The sequence below is a fragment of the Schistocerca nitens genome, chromosome 6 (genome assembly GCF_023898315.1).
Source record: "Schistocerca nitens isolate TAMUIC-IGC-003100 chromosome 6, iqSchNite1.1, whole genome shotgun sequence".
Classification (NCBI taxonomy): Eukaryota; Metazoa; Arthropoda; class Insecta; order Orthoptera; family Acrididae; genus Schistocerca; species Schistocerca nitens.
The window spans coordinates 367,148,009-367,166,486 of NC_064619.1; the positions used below are offsets into that span (position 1 = coordinate 367,148,009).

Sequence of the window (18,478 nt, forward strand, 5' to 3'; positions counted from 1 at the left end):
AAGGCATTCCAGATATGGTCAATAATGTTCATGTCTGTGGAGTTTGGTGGTCGGCAGAAGTGTTTAAACTTAGAAGAGTGTTCCAGAGCCACTCTGTAGCAATTATGGATGTGTAGGATGTCACATTGTCCTGCTGGAATTTCCCAAGTCTGCCGGTATGCACAAGGGACACGAATGGGTGCAGGTGAACAGACAGAAGGCTTGTGGTGTCACCTGTCAGAGTCATATCTAGATGTATCAGGGGTCCAATATCATTCCAACTGCAAACGCCCCACACCATTACAGAACCTCCACCAGCTTGAACAGTCCCCTGCTGACATGCAGGGTCCATGGATTCAAGAGATTGTCTGCATACCTGTACCAGTCCATCCACTTGATACAATTTGAAAAAGTGACTCATTCAACCAGGCAACATGTTTATATTCGTCAACAGTCCAATATTGAAGTTGACGGGCCCACACACAGCATAAAGTTTTGTATCGTGCAGTCATCAAGGGTACACAAGTGGACCTTCAGCTCCGAAAGCCCATAGCGATGATGTTTCATTGAATGGTTCACACACTGACACTTGTTGATGGCCCAGCATTGAAATCTGCAGCAATGTGCGGAAGGGTTGAATGTTACGTTGAACAATTCTCTCCAGTTGTGATTGGTCCTGTTCTTCCAGTATCTTTTTACAGCTACAGCAATGTCAGAGATTTGATGTTTTACCAGATTCCTGATATTCATGGTATGCTCATGAAATGGTCATACGGCAAAATCCCCACTTCGTCGCTACTTCAGAGATGCTGTGTCCCATTGCTCGTGTGGCAACTATAACAACACGTTCAAACTCACTTAAATCTTGATAACTTGCCATTGCAGCAGCAGTAACTGATCTAAAAACTGCGCCAGACACTTGTTGTCTTACATAGGTGTTACCGACCACAGCACTGTATTCCACTTGTTTACATATCTCTATATTTGAATATGCACGCCTATACCAGTTTCTTTGGCACTTCAGTGTTTATTTTTAATTGCAATAAATAGTATAGCACCCATACTAAGGACTGCTGTTCAGTGCTCTGCATTAGTGAATAATTTTTCAATTTTCTGCTTGTCCTCCAAGTTTCCTTGGAACCAAACATCACCTGCATCTAACAATCAAGAGGCTGAATGATTGGGTGGAAAACACTGGTTTTAAAATTTTCACTGAAAAAATCTGTGTATGTGTTCTTTTAACAGTTCAAGTCATTTTTCAATCTTTCTGTTCTTAAAATATTATTTTAAATTTGAAGGAATTGGTAAAGTTTTTGATGATAAACTTACCTGACTGCCATACTTGCCCAATTCTGAGAGCTTGGTTCCTCCGAGCTCTCAAAAGTTTAAAGTTCGTTAGGCACAAGGCATGAGGACATGGGAAGATACAGAATGTATCTGCTCCAATGTCAGAGTATTTGCAAGTCTCAGCTCATTTATGGCTGTATGATACACAGAACAGCTTGGTTGCTGAAATCTGAAGAATGTTGATGCTGTCCACAATGAAACAACTAAGATGGTCACACAGAATGATGGTAGTGAACTGTCACTTTCTATCATATAAGAGCACATCATGTGACAGCATTTAAAATTTATTCAGTATCCCAGGCATATTTACAGCATGCAGCTGCTTGCCCTTTATATTTCACTAATCTTTTAGAAGCAGTGAGGTCCTCTGGTATTTGTCTAACGAGTTATCTTTTAGAAACTGATGTGACAGATACTAATGTGAAATTCCAAGGTGGGAGTAAATTATCATGTCCATAATTATTTTAGATTTAATAAGTGAAACATCAGAATTTTAAGGCAGTGGATTGGTGCTGGGTAATTCTCTAGGTTTCTCAATTATTTACGCCAACCATGCTTTCAGTAGGTGCCTGCTACACGAATTTACAGTTTATAATGCACAATTTTTCGAAACTTTTTCAGACAATGTGTGCTGATGACAACAGTACTAGGCAAAAGTCTAAATATTTCATATAAAATTATATAAATATAATTTTATGCAAATTAAATGATTTTCATTGGTATATTAGCTGAGATTAAGATAGGAACAACATGCTGAACTAAAATGACCACGGATAACCTGGGGAATTTGTGAAGACAGCCGTCTTGTCTCAATATATTATCAGAAACACAAGTATAAGAAGTGTTATGTACAAGGATAATATGTTTTTGATAAAAAAAATTATGGATAGAAGAAATATGTGAATAGTAAAATCAGTTTCAGGCAAATAATTTGAATGTGACTGTAGTCTGTTTGCACAACAAGGGCCAGAGGTGCGAGAAATAAAAAGAGGCAGAGAGAGATACGAAAATTAACAACAAGTGTAGTTTAGAACTAAACAACTTACATCAACAAGTTCTAAACCACGATCAAGATCTCTTTCTACAGAACCAGGACCTTCTGCTTGAAATCGACATGCAAATGCCTCACACCGCTGAGCAAAGTCATCAATCTGCTTCTGTGACATTGTAGCAAAACGTGCTTTCGTTGACTCCAGATTGTATGTACGTCTAATTGATGCCAAATACAGTTCTTCCCATTCCTTCTGCAGCTGATGTGCTTCTATTTCATCCTCATGAGGATACTAAAATAAAACACACACAAAACAATCAATTTTATTAAGATGAAGTACATAGTATTTTTTCAATTAATAATACTGCTTTTCATTTTCCCTAAGAATTAGTTTTAGTTTCATAAAACAATAACAATATTCAAATAGAAGAAATAAAATAACAAATTCATGAAAGTTCTCAAATTTATTAACAATGAAAAGCCCTTGCAATACTGACCGATGACCATAGCAGTCTGGTCTCTTTAATCCCCCAAACCAACCAACCCCCAATCCTTTTACTATTGATAATTAATTTCTTCTTTAGGAGTAACTCTAGGTCAATTTGAATTGCTTAAGTGTAAAAAATGAGAAAACATTCTGGACTTATTATAAACAGCCTCAAATAAAATTTCAATGGTAGGAAATGTTGTGCTGTTATGTATCACTACAGAAGATTGATGTATAAACGTTCATATGTCTTTCCAATGAATGACACCTATGAAAAATAAAATGGTATAACAAATTATTTTATAGCAAATCATGACTACTGTGTGATTTTATTATTTATTTTCATGTGGTGAGTCATATCAAGGGATGCAGGTCTTCACGACATGACAGTGACTGCAGTAATTTCGCGAGAGGAAGTACCTGTGTGGGCATTTCCACACATAATGGTGGCCTAAGATAAAATAGTGCACTGGTCCAGGAAAAAAAGCCAAAGCCATACAATCATTGGATTAACTTTGGAAGTCATATGAAAATTGTATTGTATATTCATTCCTAATCCTGATTTTGAATCATAAGCTTCTAGTAATGCTCTCAAGTCTGTATTTATAATTAGAAGATCCCTGTCCTGTACTGAATTGCACATTTACAGGTATATCTTATAAGACTCATAATATTATTTAAAGGTTAGTTGCTACTCGCCATATAGCAGAGATGCTGAGTCACAGATAGGCACAACAAAAAGACTGTAAGAAATAAAGCTTTTCGCCAGTAGGGCCTTCGTCAAAAATAGACCCCCCCCCCCCCACACACACACACACACACACACACACACAAATGCAACTCACAAACACAACTGCAGTCTCAGGTAACTGAAACCACACTGCGAGCAGCAACACCAGTGCATGAGGGAGAGGCGACTAGGTGGGGGTAAGGAGGAACCTGGGACAGGAGGGGGGAGGAGAGGGATAGTGGGGTAGGGGTGGCGGATGTGGGGAGCTGCAGGTTAGACAGAGGGCACTGGAGAGTTGGGGAGGGGGTTAGTGGAAAAGGAGAGAAGTAAAAAGACTGGGTGTGATGGTGGAATGAGGCCTATGTAGAGCTGGAATGGGAACAGGGAAAGGGCTAGATGGGTGAGGGAAGTGGCTAACTAAGGTTGAGGCCACGTGGGTTATGGGAACATAGGATGTACTGCAGAGAAAGCTCCCACCTGCACAATTCAGAAAAGCTGGAGTTGACAGGAAGGATCCATATGGCACAGGTTGTGAAGCAGTCACTGAAATAAAAGGTGTCATGTTTGGCAGCATGCTCAGCAACAGGGTGGTCCACTTGTTTCTTGGCCACAGTTTGTTGGTGGCCACTCATGCAGACAGACAGCTACAGCTTGTTGGTTGTCATTCCCACATAAAAAGGAGCACAGTGGTTGCAGCTCAGCTTGTAGATCACAAGGCTGGTTTCATAGATAGCTGTGCCTTTGATGGGATAGGTGATGTTTGTGGAGTAGGTGGTGGTGGTGGTGGTGGGAGGACGTATGGGACAGGTCTTGCATCTAGTAGGTCTATTACAGGGTTATGAGCCATGAGGTAAGGGGTTGGGAGCAGGGGTTGTGTAGGGATGGACGAATATATTGCCTAGTTTTGGTGGACGGCGGAATACCACTGTGGGAGGACTGGGAAGGACAGATGGCAGGGCATTTCTCATATCAGGGCATGACAAGGGGTAGTCAAAACCCTGGCGGAGAATGTAATTCAGTTGCTCCAGTCCTGGATGGTACTGAGTTATGAGGGGAATGCTCCTCAGTGGGACTCTCCTTTTCCGCTAAGGCCCCCACCTCCTCTTCCCACCTCTGCCCTTGCCCTCCATCTAACCTGCAGCACTTCACTTCACTGTCCACCACCCCTACCCTACTATCCCTCCCCCTCCCTGCCCCAGCTCACAGTGTGGTTTACATTGCCTGAGACTGCAGGCGCGAGCGCGCGCGTGTGTGTGTGTGTGTGTGTGTGTGTGTCATCCATTTTTGACGAAGGCTGAAAGCTTTATTTGCAAGAGACTTTTTTTGTTGTGTCTATCTGCAAATCAGAATCTCCGCCATATGGTGAGTAGCAACTTTCCTTTTCATAATATTGTTACATTCCATCCTGGATTTTCCATTGTTTGATTGTAATAAGAGTCACATTTATTTACAAAAATAAATATTATGCCAAATCTTTGTCTTTCAGCAAATTCCGCATAATTCTGTGAAGAAGTCCACAATTGATAATTAAAGGCAAGTAGGCATTCACTGCTTGAGATATACCAAAATTTTGAGAATAACCAATGGAACATTACATTCTGGCACCCTGGTGCCAGGACTTAGATTGATTATTGCTGGAAGAAAACTAGAATGTGGAATAATAATAATAACAGCCAAAAGAATGAAATTACTTTAGAAGGACAGTGTGGTTGTCCAAAACAACCAAGTCAATAACAAAGCCAATAACAGAGCATGAAGAGGAAACATATAGCTAAGTAAATGCACTTGAAGTCAACCATTCAAAAAGGGATGTATAGCAGATAAATGACAATTAAAGTTAGTACTAAAAAATATTTCATGCTATTATGATATGGTCCCAGGAATTTTACATTAATGTGAAATCTATTTGACCATGGCATAATAGCCTGGAGCGTATAATTAAATATAACATTTCCAGCTGTGAAAGTTCACATTTTTCAATTGAAAAAATTTTCAATTCAACCACCGCAGTATATGTTGAAGAGTATTAAGCCCATGAGTGTAATGATGGTCACCAACTGTTAAGATTGATGGTAGTATTCAACTGGTGCCCATCAACTATGCAGCAAGTAGTGGTGCCAATGACAGTTGCGTGACAGTCAACGAGCACACAGCCTCATTAAGTTTCAGTGACACAAATCATTTGGCATTACAATGCACTATGCTGCTCAACAAAGTTTAGTGAACTTTATTGAAGCCGATATTCTTCTTCTTTTTTTTTTTTTTTTTTACATTGTGTGTTCAGTAAAGACTAAGGTTTATTTTATTTTATTTTATTTATTTGTTTATTTACAGATGTTTTCCAATGAAGAGGTTGGATGACAGTTGTTTATTGGGAAAGAGTTGTTATAACATAATACTGTTTAACTGTGAACTAATAATAACTCAGAAGATTTGGAAAATGGTTAATTGCAGGAATTAATGTATGTGTTAAAGTACAGTGAATGAATTTGTCATGAGATTGTCCCTCTAAGTGGGGGAAGATGTATTGTTACATATCATTCTGGAAAGGTGATGTGTAACCTTACACTCACCTCTCCAACGAATGATACTCACAAATGATAAAACACTGTAACAAGATGTTTTAGAGAGCACCATGACTATTTGTGCATTTATTATTTATTTTCATCTGGTAGGTCATGTCAAGGGATGCATGTCCTCAAGATGTGGCAGTGATTGCAGTAACTTTGCAGTGTTGTCCCAGTGGAGGCTCCCAATGACAGCAGCATGCTTCTATATTGCTGCCCCACCAAACCCTCCTGCATCCAACTTTCAACTGTGGAATAGGGCACCAGTGGGACTAGCTATTGTGCCTCCCACTGCGGAACCTATGGAGTTTGAACATGTGCCCTTCTTTCCCTCCTCACCAGTAGCATACCCCTCACACTCCTGCCAATGTCAGCAGACTGATCATTACCCCAACCTCCACAGTTTGTCATCCTCCCAGCAGAGCAAGCTGCACTGGCGGTTGATCCACTGCCAGGAAATCTTGGGCTTTCTTCGATTCTGCTGTTGCTTGTTACACAATCTCAGGAGAACGTCATTATCAGGAGAAAGAAAACTGCCATTGTACAGATCAAAGCGTGGAATGTCAGATCCCTTAATCCGTCAGAAAATTTAAAAAGGGAAATGGATAGGTTAAAGTTATATATAGTGGGAATTAGTGAAGCTTGGTAGCAAGAGGAACAAGACTTCTGGTCAGGTGACTAAAGGGTTATAAATACAAAATCAAATAGCAGTAATGCAGGAGTTCATTTAACAATGAATAAAAAAAAATAGGAACATGGATAAGCTACTATGAACAGTATAGTAAATGCTTTACTGTACCGAAGATAGACACCAAGTCCAAGCCTACCACAGTAGTACCAGTTTATATGCCAACTAGCTTCGCAGATCATGAAGAGATACAAGATATGTATGATGCAATGAAATAAACCACTCAGATAGTTAAGGGAGCTGAAATTTTAATAGTCATGGGGGACCGGATTTTGATAGTAGGAAAAGGAAGAGGAAGAGAAGGAAAAGTAGTAGGTGAATATGGACTGGGGGAAAGGAATGAAAGAGGAAGCCGCCTGGTAGAACTTTGCACAGAGAATAACCTAATCATAGCTAACACTTGGTTTAAGAATCATGAAAGAAGGTTGTTTACATGGAACCTGGTTTTGAATTGTAAGACATTTCCTGGGGCAGTTGTGGACTGACCACAATTTACTGGTTATGAACTGTAGGTTAAAACTGAAGAAACTGCAGAAAGGTAGGAATTTAAGGAGATGGGACCTGGATGAACTGAAACAACCAGAGGTTGTAGAGAGTTTCACAGAGAGGATTAGGGAACGATTGACAAAAAGAGGGGAAATAAATACAGTAGAAGAAGAGAGATGAAACACTTAAGGCAGCAGAGGATCAAGTAGGTAAAAAGGCAAGAGCATTGAAAGATTTAAGTTGAAACAAGTCCCCAGGAGTAGATATCACTCCATTAGAACTACTGACAGCCTCAGGAGAGCCAGCCATGACAAAACTGTTCCATCTGGTGAGCAAGATGTATGAGACAGGTGAAACACCCTCAGACTTCAAGAAGAATATAATAATTCCGCTCCCAAAGAAAGCAGGTGTTGACAGGTGTGAAAGTTACTGAACTATCCGTTTAATAAGCCCCGGCTGCAAAATACTAACACAAATTGTGTACAGACAAATGGAATAGCTGGTAGAAGCTGACCTTGCAGAAGATCAGTTTGGATTCTGTAGAAATGTTGGAACATGGGACACAATACTGAACCTACAACTTATGTCAGAAGATAGATTAAGGAAAGGCAAACCTATGCTTCTAGTATTTGTAGACTTAGAGAAAGCTTTTGACAATGTTGACTGGAATACTGCCTTTCATATTCTGAAGGAGGCAGGGGTAAAATACAGGGAGCGAAAGGCTATTTACAATTTGTGCAGAAACCACATGGCAGTTATAAGAGTCAAGGGGCATGCAAGGGACGCAAAGGTTGAGAAGGGAGTGAGACCGGGTTGTAGTCTATCGCTGATGTTATTCCATCTGTATATCAAGCAAGAAGTAAAGGAAACAAAAGAAAAATTTGGAGTAGGAATTAAAATCCATGGAGAAGACATAAAAACTTTGAGGTTCTCCGATTACATTGTAATTCTGTCAGAAACAGCAAAGGACTTGGAAGACCAATTGAATGGAATGGATAGAGTCTTGAAAGGAGGATGTAAGATGAACATCAAAAAGAGTAAAACAAGAATAGAGGAATGTATTCGAATTAAACCAGGTGATACTGAGGGAATTAGATTAGGAAATGAGGCACTTAAAGTAGTAGATGAGTTTTGCTATTTGAGCAAAATAGCTGATGATGGTCAAATTAGAGAGGACATAAAAGGTAGACTGGCTATGGTGAGGAAAACATTTCTGAAGAAAAGAAATTTGATAAGATCAAGTATAGGTTTAAGTGTCAGGAAGTCTTTTCTGAAACAATTCATTTGGAGTGTAGCCATGTATGGATTTGAAACACTGAAGATAAATAGTTTAGACAAGAAGAGAATATAAGCTTTTGAAATGTGATGCTACAGAAGAATGCTGAAGTTTAGATGGGTAGATCACGTGACTAATGAGGAGGTTCTGAATAGAATTGGGGAGAAGAATAATTTGTAGTTCAACTTGTCTAGAAGAAGGGATTGGTTGGTAGGACATGTTCTGAGACATCAAAGGATCACCGATTTAGTACTGGAGGGAAGTGTGGAATGTAAAAATCAAAGAGGGAGACCAAGAGATGAATACACTAAGCAGATTCAGAAGTATGTTGGTTACAGTAGTTACTCGGAGATGAAGCATCTTGCACAGGATAGAGTAGTAAGAAGAGCTGCATCAAACCAGTCTCTGGACTGAAGGCCACAACAATAATTATTACAACCATAATACATTTCAAGAACCTTCCAGAAATGATAAATACTACATAAGAGATAATTACTGGTGGTTAGATTTGAAGCAGCAGCCTGTAGTACACCAGCCAGCAATGCTGGCTGCTACTCCTCATTGCTTGCAGTGCAGCTTGAGGTAGTATTAATAGTAGTGCCTTAAAACACAGTATCCTTCATCTTTTACAATATAGATACAAAGTATAGCTTAATGTAACATTACCTGTTATTGCACCAGCAACAGACATATAAATTTTCGTGTTAAAAATTTTGTAACATTGCAATCTGCTTTTCCCTGTTGTCATGAAATCTTTTTCTCAGTTTCTTCACTGGGGCATTTTGATGAGAGTAAATACAAGGGGGCTTGTGGGAAGGCATCCTCTTCATTTCTCTGTATCATTGCAATCACTTCAGTTCAATGGTCTCCAACAGGCTTATTTCTGATTCTAGGTATTGTCAGATGCCCTAAGCCCTTACTTTTTATAATTTTGTTTCCTTATTACAACAGCAAAGATATTCCATTTCTCCTGCCTAGAGATGGCTCTTATTTGGTCCAGTAACTGTCGTTGCTTTTAATCCATATCTTATTGATAGGTAGGAATCATGTTTTGTACGGGCTAATTTTTGAAGCTTTTTGGAAATGTTTCATCCCAAAGTATCTGATGTACTTCAAGGTACAACTTACAGAAAAAAGGTACTATTCCAAAATAAAATCTAACACCTTACTGCTGTTGTAAAGTTTAAAGTAAGGCTTATACAAAAACTGTATATTTGGCCATCCAACATGCCAGAGGCTGCTTTTATGTGTCCATTGCATTCTGAAGCATTTGTGGTATCTGGTCAATGGTAGCAACACTATGGAATGTTTCAGTATACAGCAGAGAACTTCTATATAGTGTTCCACCATTAGACCAACACTTTGAATGAAGTTGTATGTTCTGTTACGCCACTGCAAAACAGATTACAGTCATATCATGCTGAGACAATATTAAATGGTTGATTAACCACTCAGTACTGCAGTCGACACTGTACTTAGTCCTCCACTCAGTACTAGTTGACACTGTACCTATTCCACAAATGTACGACTATCGTAGCAGTATGCCATAAATGATCAGAAATAGCAAAATCTGACAGTTATCTGGTGACTCATCATTCTCACATTTTTAAGCTCAGTAATATGATGATGTGATGCCCTTTGCCGTTTCCATTTCATCTGATGACTGGTCTGAAGCTGGCAGTATCGAAGGTCCAACAGATTGCAAACAACTGTTAACCTTTGTGGCTCACCATTACACTTGGAAGCCACCCCTACCACATAATCAAAACTAACATGCACAAATTCCTGTACAATAAATGGGACCAAAAAATACAAAAAACACACAATTGGAATTAAATATTGCTTGATCTATTTAGCTTAATGGAACACAGTAGTACCAGACATCCCCGCCAAACACACACACACACACACACACACACACACACACACACACACACACACACACACACACACACACAAAACATTCAGTAACAAAGTTTGACAACACCACACAACACATCCCCTACAAAAACAATCCATTTCAAATACATCATGCTTCCATGACATCACATTAAAAAAAATAGCCTAATATTTGTAAGAACCAAGATTATAAATATGATAACTACTTGTTTCGCTCACAACATTGAGCCGTGCTCTTAGTTTCCTCCCTACCCTCGCCCTCAAAAAATGTGGCACATTTGAAAAACAGTCAAATAATTTAAAGAAACAAGATTATAAATATAATCAATAATATTTTCACTTATAAAAATCTGAGCTTCAGTCTTAGGTTCCTGCATAATCTCACCCTCAAAAAACTTACCACATTCAAAACATGTCTCAATATTTGTTAGAAATAAGATAATAAATATAATAGCTAATCGTTTCACTCACAACAATTGAAGCTATGCTCTTAGGTTCCTGCCTAACTTTACCCTTGGAAATTGTGCCATGTATGGAAAGAAACAACCAAATATTTGTGACAACCAAAATTATAAATATGATTGCCACTTGTTTTCCTAGCAACAATTTCAAGTGTGCTCTCAGGTTCCTGCCTAACCACAATCTCATAAATCATGACATAGTTGTAATAAACAGCATAGTTTACACTAGTGACTAAAACAACCACAGACAAAATTTAATAATAGGTCACTTCCATCCTTTGCATCATAAGGTCATGATGTCACAAAAGACGTCTCTCACCAAAGCAGTTGAGTGAAATTACACTGTAAGCTTGACCCAACTATTTTTTGACATAATAGTTTCTGAATCTATCTAGGAGTGACATCTCAACAATTTAAAAGATCCCCTTAACAGACCTAAGAGTTAGTTAACTCAAATGTAAATTAACTAAGTATAGTTCGCCCTCAACCTACATCCCTCCCCGAGAAATTTTCAGTACCTCAAACATGTACTGACCAAAAATGGTCACTAACCTAATTTATTTTGGCACACATCAAAATAAATGATAATATCCCTGCGGACTTTTAATTTCCCGTTTACCACGGAAAAGTTCAGTACTGAAAATATAAATATGGACCATTCTGTCTTCATTATCTTCGCCTTCAATTCTTGCAATTTACACAAACACCAAGATTTTATATGCCATAAGCTTTTATGAGCCACTTATTACTCATCCGAGTACAGACCATTGCTGTAAACTTTTATTACTCAGTTTTACCTCAATTTGATGTAAGTGCAATGTACGATATGTCTCTTGCATTTCACAGTAGTCTATTTCTGCTTGAATGGATGTTCTCTGTATTGTAGTTATTGCCTGTAATACATCTTTGAAGGTTTCTAATGAAATAATTTTTTGCTCTAGCTTTGTCTTCACATCCTGTAAAAAATATTTTTATATAATCAGCACTGCACAGAATTAAAAAACTAAATATTACATTTTATTATTATTATTTTCTTAATTTGCATCAACATACAATCATTCTATCTCTGAAAGCTTGCATATTGGACTTTGTCTTCTTTGCTAGTATTTGCCCAAGTTGAGCCTTCCACTCAGTTGCATGATGGATGACTGCGTTTATGATAGGTTTCAAGTTTATCCTGTAAGAAGAGTTAATAAATCTATTAATTTACACAAAATAGCTTTTTTATTATCTTAAATTCAGATCTTAATTGTAAAGGAACAAACAGCATTATAGTAGCTGACACATCCCAGTACATGAAAGTTGATAACAGTATATATTACTGAAAAGTACGAGGGCGGTTCAGAAAGTAACCTCCGATTGGTCACAGTGCGGGTTGTGGGGGGAGTAGCGACGCCATCTGTGCGTTCACACACTCAACAGGTCAGTCGGCGTCAAGCCGTGGTCGAGTGAACGTCGTACCTGCGCTAGTTTAGTTTTTGTGGCAGTTTGAAATGTGTGCTGCAATAGAAAACCCCGCCAAATGTGAAGTGCGTGCTGTCATAAGGTTTTTTACAGCCAAAGGATATTCTGCAGCAGCTATTCATCGTGAGCTTTGTGCCGTGTACGGACCAAGAGTTATGAGTGAAGGAGTTGTCCGTGAATGGGTACGTTTATTTAAAAGTGGACGAGAAAACGTTCATGATGAAGAGAGGAGTGGTATACCATCATTGGTGACTGACGAACTCGTTCAGACAGTTGATGCAAAAGTTCGTGAAAATCGACGTTTCTCAATGTCGGAGTTGTCTACTGGTTTTCCACAGATTTCTAAGACTCTCTTGTACGAGATAGTGACAGCAAGATTGGGTTACCGTAAGTTCTGTGCACGATGGGTGCCCAAAATTCTTACCGACCACCACAAAACTCAAAGAATGGCCTCTGCATTAGACTTTCTGTCACGTTATGAGGACGAAGGAGAACCATTGTTAAACTGAATCATGACCGGTGACGAAACCTGGATTAAGTACGTGAACCCTGAGACAAAAGAACAATCAAAGATGTGGGCACATTCAAATTCGCCTACCAAACCAAGAAAAGCCTCGCAAGATTTTTCTGCCAGAAACTGATGGCAACGGTGTTTTGGGATGCCAAAGGGGTGTTGTTGGTTGAATTCATGGAACGTGGTACGACCATTAATCAAGACGTGTACTGTGAAACAATAAAAAAGTTACGACGGGCTATACAGAACAAACGCCGTGGTATTCTGACTTCCGGTATTGTTTTTTTGCATGATAACGCCCGTCCTCACTCTGCTCGCAGAACAACGGCCCTTCTTGAGTCCTTCAAGTGGGACGTTATCAACCATCCACCTTACAGCCCAGACCTGGCGCCAAGTGATTATCACCTCTTCATGCATTTGAAGAAATGGCTCGGGTCACAGAGGTTTGATGACGACGAAGAGCTCAAAGATGCGGTCACAGGCTGGCTCCAGGCACAAGCGGGTGATTTTTATGCAGAAGGAATTTCAAAGCTTGTGAAGAGATACGATAAGTGCCTCAATCGCTATGGAGACTATGTAGAAAAATAGTACAAAGATGTAGTTGTAAGATGTATATATTAAAATATTTTTATTTAACTTGGTGTATTTTTTTAAATCAACCGGAGGTTACTTTCTGAACGGCCCTCGTATTATTACAGGCCTTTCTTCTGCCTTATTTTCTGCATGATGGCATTTTTCTTTCAAATTTTCAAATACTTATAAGTGCTTGAGAATCAGTATTAGGAAATGTACCATATTTTATTGTTACAATATGCAGGTTCCCACCACTTCAAAACTGGAAACATTTTGTGAAACATTTTAATATCTTTTTTATTTTTGAACATGATAAATATTGCTTATGGCTATCAAAATATTTATTAGTAATGATTTTCATTTTGACAGTTTCTCATTTTCAAGCATACATACAGTACTAATTTTTAAGAAAAAAGCTTTTAGAAACAGAATTTGGAGTACAACAATATAAGGAACAAGACAGAGTTCACTCAGCATAAAGATGACATGTCAAGTTTCAGGCAGGCTCAATGAAGAGAATGTTATGCAGTTAGCTTTTGGCCAAGCCTTCTTCAGAAAAGAAAATACACACAAACATGCATTCGCACAACCAAACACACCTCATACAAATATGACCGCCATCTCTTGCAGCTCAGACCAAGTGAGAAGCCATTTATAACTATTGTAAATAGTTGGTGAACTCCAATCTCCTAAAAAGATAACAGCCTGACAGAATATGGACAAGGTGGTAGCAGAGGTTAACATTCCTTGAGGAAAGACTAAATAAGAACTGGCAGATATCTCCATTCATAAAATTGCCAAAATTATCTCCAAGTGATGCCATATGATTTTTATTTTCAAGTTAAAAAACACATCAACTGTCAAGTTTTCACACATAAAAGACTTTTGTCACCAACACCAGTAGGAGTCCATATTAAAGGGTAGAATAAGGCTATTTTGTGATTCAAAGTCCATACAAGGCAGAGGCTCTCCAGTTCCTTAGGAATATTTGCCAATGCAGCTGGTAAAAGCAAAGCTCCAATAACAGACAGGTATGGTTTTATCCTTGACTGGTTTCAGTAAAGGAATGAGTACAGCCTCCTCCATCTGTCTGAATAAACTCTATTAAACCAAATTTTAATGAAACTGGAAATGGGTGATTGTCTATTTCCTCATTACTTTCACCTCTAAAATTCTGTAGATTTTATGGGACTGTGAAGTTCATGTGGTTGAAACAGTGACATTAAAAAAGTGTTCAGCCATTGGTTGAGCCATATACCTATTCAAGCTCATCAAAACCCTTTCCTCACTATGGCTGTAAGAGGGGGTATGCTGCACTTTCCCAAAAGTCTCCTTCTACTTCTACTCCTTGGCTCTACAGCCCTTGGAGGGCCTTGGCATGGATCACAATATCCTGCCATTCTATCCAGTCTATGGCTTTCCGTCTCCAGCCTCTGACACCCAGCTTCTTCATGTCGTCTTCAATTCGGTCCATCCATCTCTTTCTGGGGTGTTCCTTCCATTGTCTGCCTCCAGCCTTGCCATCAAAAATCTTCTTACACATTCTGTCTTCCTCCATTCTGACCACTTGTCCTGCCCATTGCAGTCTTCTTATTTTAATGGTAGTGACAATGTCAGGTTCTTCAAAAAGTTGTTCTAATTCTGTATTCGTACGAATGCGCCAACCTTCTTGATTGTATATTGGGCCGTATATTTTATGCAGAAGCTTTCTCTCCCAAATGCTAAGGATCTTTTCCTCATTTGCAGTCATAGTCCTTGTCTTGGCACCATACATAACAACTGGTCCTATAATTGTTTTGTAAATGAGGATTTTAGATTTTTGTTACAGAAGTGAGCTCCTAAACATGGGTAGTGTAGCAAAGTAGCATCTGTTGGCTGCTGCTATTCTCGCTTTCACCTTGCTGCTGATGTCATTTGCCTCTGTGATAATCGATCCAAGTTATTTGAAGTCTCTCACCCTTTCATACTCCTTGTTGACTATCCTGAAATTTGGTAGGTTTTGCTGGTTTGTCATTGCCATATATTTGGTCTTTTCGATATTGACTACCAGGCCAAGTTCCCTTGCACCTCTCTACAGTTGTTGATAGACATCAGCCAGCACAGCAGTGTTTCATGCGACTAATGCCACATCATATACATAGGCCAGGTACTGCAGTGAACAATTAAAAATAGTTCCTCCTCTATTTATCTCTATATGACTTTTTCTAGGCAGAGGCTGAATAGCAGTGAGGAGATACTGTCACCCTGTCTCAGTCCCCTCTTCACTTCCACTTTTCTGGATATTTCACCCTGTATTTTTACTTTAAAATTGGTTTCACAGAGGGTCATAATAGTAAGTTTAATGAGCTTCTTCGGTATTCCTGCCTCTTCCATCACATTCCACAATGTCACTCTTGTGATACTATCATAGGCTTGTTTAAAACTGATATAAAGTTGATGTATGTTTATTTGATGTTCATAACATTTTTCAAATAGTATGCTTGATGTGAATATTTGGTCAGTTGTTGACCTATTTCTTCTAAAGCCACTCTGATGGTCTCCAATTCTCTCTTCCTCATAGGGAGTAAGCCTCCTAGTTAGGATCTTGGAGAACACTTTATATGTAGTATTTAGCAGGGATATTCCTCAGTAATTCTGGCAGTTTAATTTATCTCCTTTTTTATGTATGGGGCATATTATAGCCATTTTCAACTCCATTGGCATGCTCTCCTCCAGCCAAATGTTCAGTATTACTTTATGTATTGCTTTCCACAATGCTTCCCTACCCTATTTGAGAAATTCTGCCTGGATCTGATCTTCTCCAGGTGCCCTATTATTTTTTAAGGTCTTAATGGCTTGTATCACTTCCTCCAGTGTGGGTTCTGGTGTTAAGACCTCTGGTCCATAATAAGTTATTTTCACCAGTTCTTCTTGTTCTAATCCTTCTATTTCTGGGTTCAGTAACTCTTGGAAGTATTCTGCCCATCTGTCAAGTATTTTATTACTCTCCCCTATCAAATCCCCATCCTTATTTCTACATATATTCATTCTGGATTGAAACCCAGCCTTTCCTTCTTTAATATTTTGGTACATTTCACATACTTGCTTCTCTTCTCCTAGCTGTTCAATTTTTTCAATTTTTTTCTTTTCTAGTGCTCTTTCCTTCTTTCTGCAAACCCTCTTAACTACACAGCATTTCTCATTCGTGCTATGTTATGCTCCTCAATTCTTCTCATACAATCTTCATCAAACCAATCTGCCTTCCTTTGAGCCCATACATTACCTAAAACCTCCCTAGCTGCCTCAATTATTGCAGTCTTACATACTCTCCACACTATTTCAATATGTTCACTTGATGTGTCGGTATTGCTCTTAATCTCCTCTTCTATTTTCGACTGATATGCTCTCTATATTTCTTCTGACTTTAGCTTCTTAATGTCAAAACTTTTCTGTTTGTGGCCTTTTTGTTTACTCAATCGTGAGATCCTTTGCCTGTACTTAATTCTCACTAGATGATGGTCTGAATTGCGGTCAGCTCCACGTTGGCTCCTAACATCCATTATGTCTGATCCATGCCTCCTGTCAATCAATATATGGTCTACCTAATTTCTAGTTTGTCCATCTGGAGACATCCATGTTTCTTTGTGTATATTTTTGTGTTTGAAACCATGTACCGCTGACTGTCATGTTTTTACTTATAGCAAAATCTACAACCCTAATTTCATTGACATTTGAGACTACATCTTCCTATAGTTGGCTGATAAGCCTCTTCTTTTCCTGTTTTTGCATTCAAGTCTCTTATTAAAACTCATCCTTCTGTTGTTCATCTGCTCCTCTGTGGGTGTATGTACATTTATAACTGTTATGTTGAAAAATTTTCCCCTTGATCTTAATATGGACATCCATTCATTGATTGGTTCAAAGTGCATTACAGTACCGAGCGAGGTGGCACAGAGGTTAGCACACTGGACTCGCATTCGGGAGGACGACAGTACAATCCCACGTCCGGCCATCCTGATTTAGGTTTTCTGTGATTTCCCTAAATCGCTCCAGGCAAATGCCGGGATGGTTCCTATAAAAGGGCACGGCCGACTTCCTTCCCCATCCTCCCCTAATCCCATGAGACCAATGACCTCACTGTTTGATCTCTTCCCCCAAACAACCCAACCCAACCCAACCCATTACAGCATGTTTCAGTACTTCAGCGATCACAAAACCTGTACCAAAGGTATTTGTCCTCCTGCCACTATAGAAGATTGTGAAATTTCCGGAGTCCACTATATCACTTCCCTTCCACCTAATTTCCGGGAGAGCCAATAGTTTTATACCATAGTTGTTTGCTTGCATTAGCAGCTGCCGTAGGGCTCCAGCTTGGTATAGGCTCCGTACATTCCATGTTCCTATGTACAAATCTCTTATCCTTTGTTTGCTGGTGTCATCATCAAAATATTTGTCCAGCTTATTCCTTTGCTGGCATTCACAACAAGTGATTTTTACAGGGAAAGATTGTTAATCCTCCGCCCAACCATTTGAGGGGTTGCCTCTTACAGCTCGCCGGGTAGCTGGTTCCATTTTCAGGGGAACATACTTAGCCTCTGTAGATCCCTCTACTGACTGCAAGATAGCAGTTGATGGTTGGGCGCACCTCTGCATTTATTCCAAGCCATTGGCATTCATACCTGTACCTGCTGGTTTTGGTCTGCCCCAGGCATTTTATTTCGCTGGTACCCTCCATATCTGGAGCATGTTCCCCTATCTGCCACTTGGGGAGGTGCCCGATTGGGGACCAACAACCCCACATGGGCAAAGGTCTCCTTACTGACACCCAAACTTGTGTAGCTGACATAGAATACTTAATGGAACTATGTATCATACCGATAGTAGTTTCTCTTCCTTTTTTTAATCACTTACTGTGATCTTGCTCCCCCCTCCCCCTCCCCCCAGTCCAAAGAGCTGATAATGGTGTGCCTCCTCTCATTGGGACTAACTCCACACTGAATTTGTCTCAAACGTTTACAGGTGTTTTGGAGGGGAGGA

At 39.3% G+C, this 18,478-nt stretch overlaps 1 protein-coding gene across 1 annotated transcript in view; it reads right to left on the reverse strand.

Moving 5' to 3' along the window:
• LOC126263364 (dynein axonemal heavy chain 10) overlaps positions 1-18,478 on the reverse strand; it is a 1,742,213-nt gene that overhangs the window by 1,074,567 nt on the left and 649,168 nt on the right. The window contains exons 21-23 of the mRNA XM_049960456.1: positions 11,965-12,088; positions 11,709-11,867; positions 2,373-2,609 (exon numbers count right to left, since the gene is read on the reverse strand). Of these exons, the coding sequence (XP_049816413.1) occupies positions 2,373-2,609; positions 11,709-11,867; positions 11,965-12,088 (520 nt within the window). The remainder of the gene's footprint in view (positions 1-2,372; positions 2,610-11,708; positions 11,868-11,964; positions 12,089-18,478) is intronic.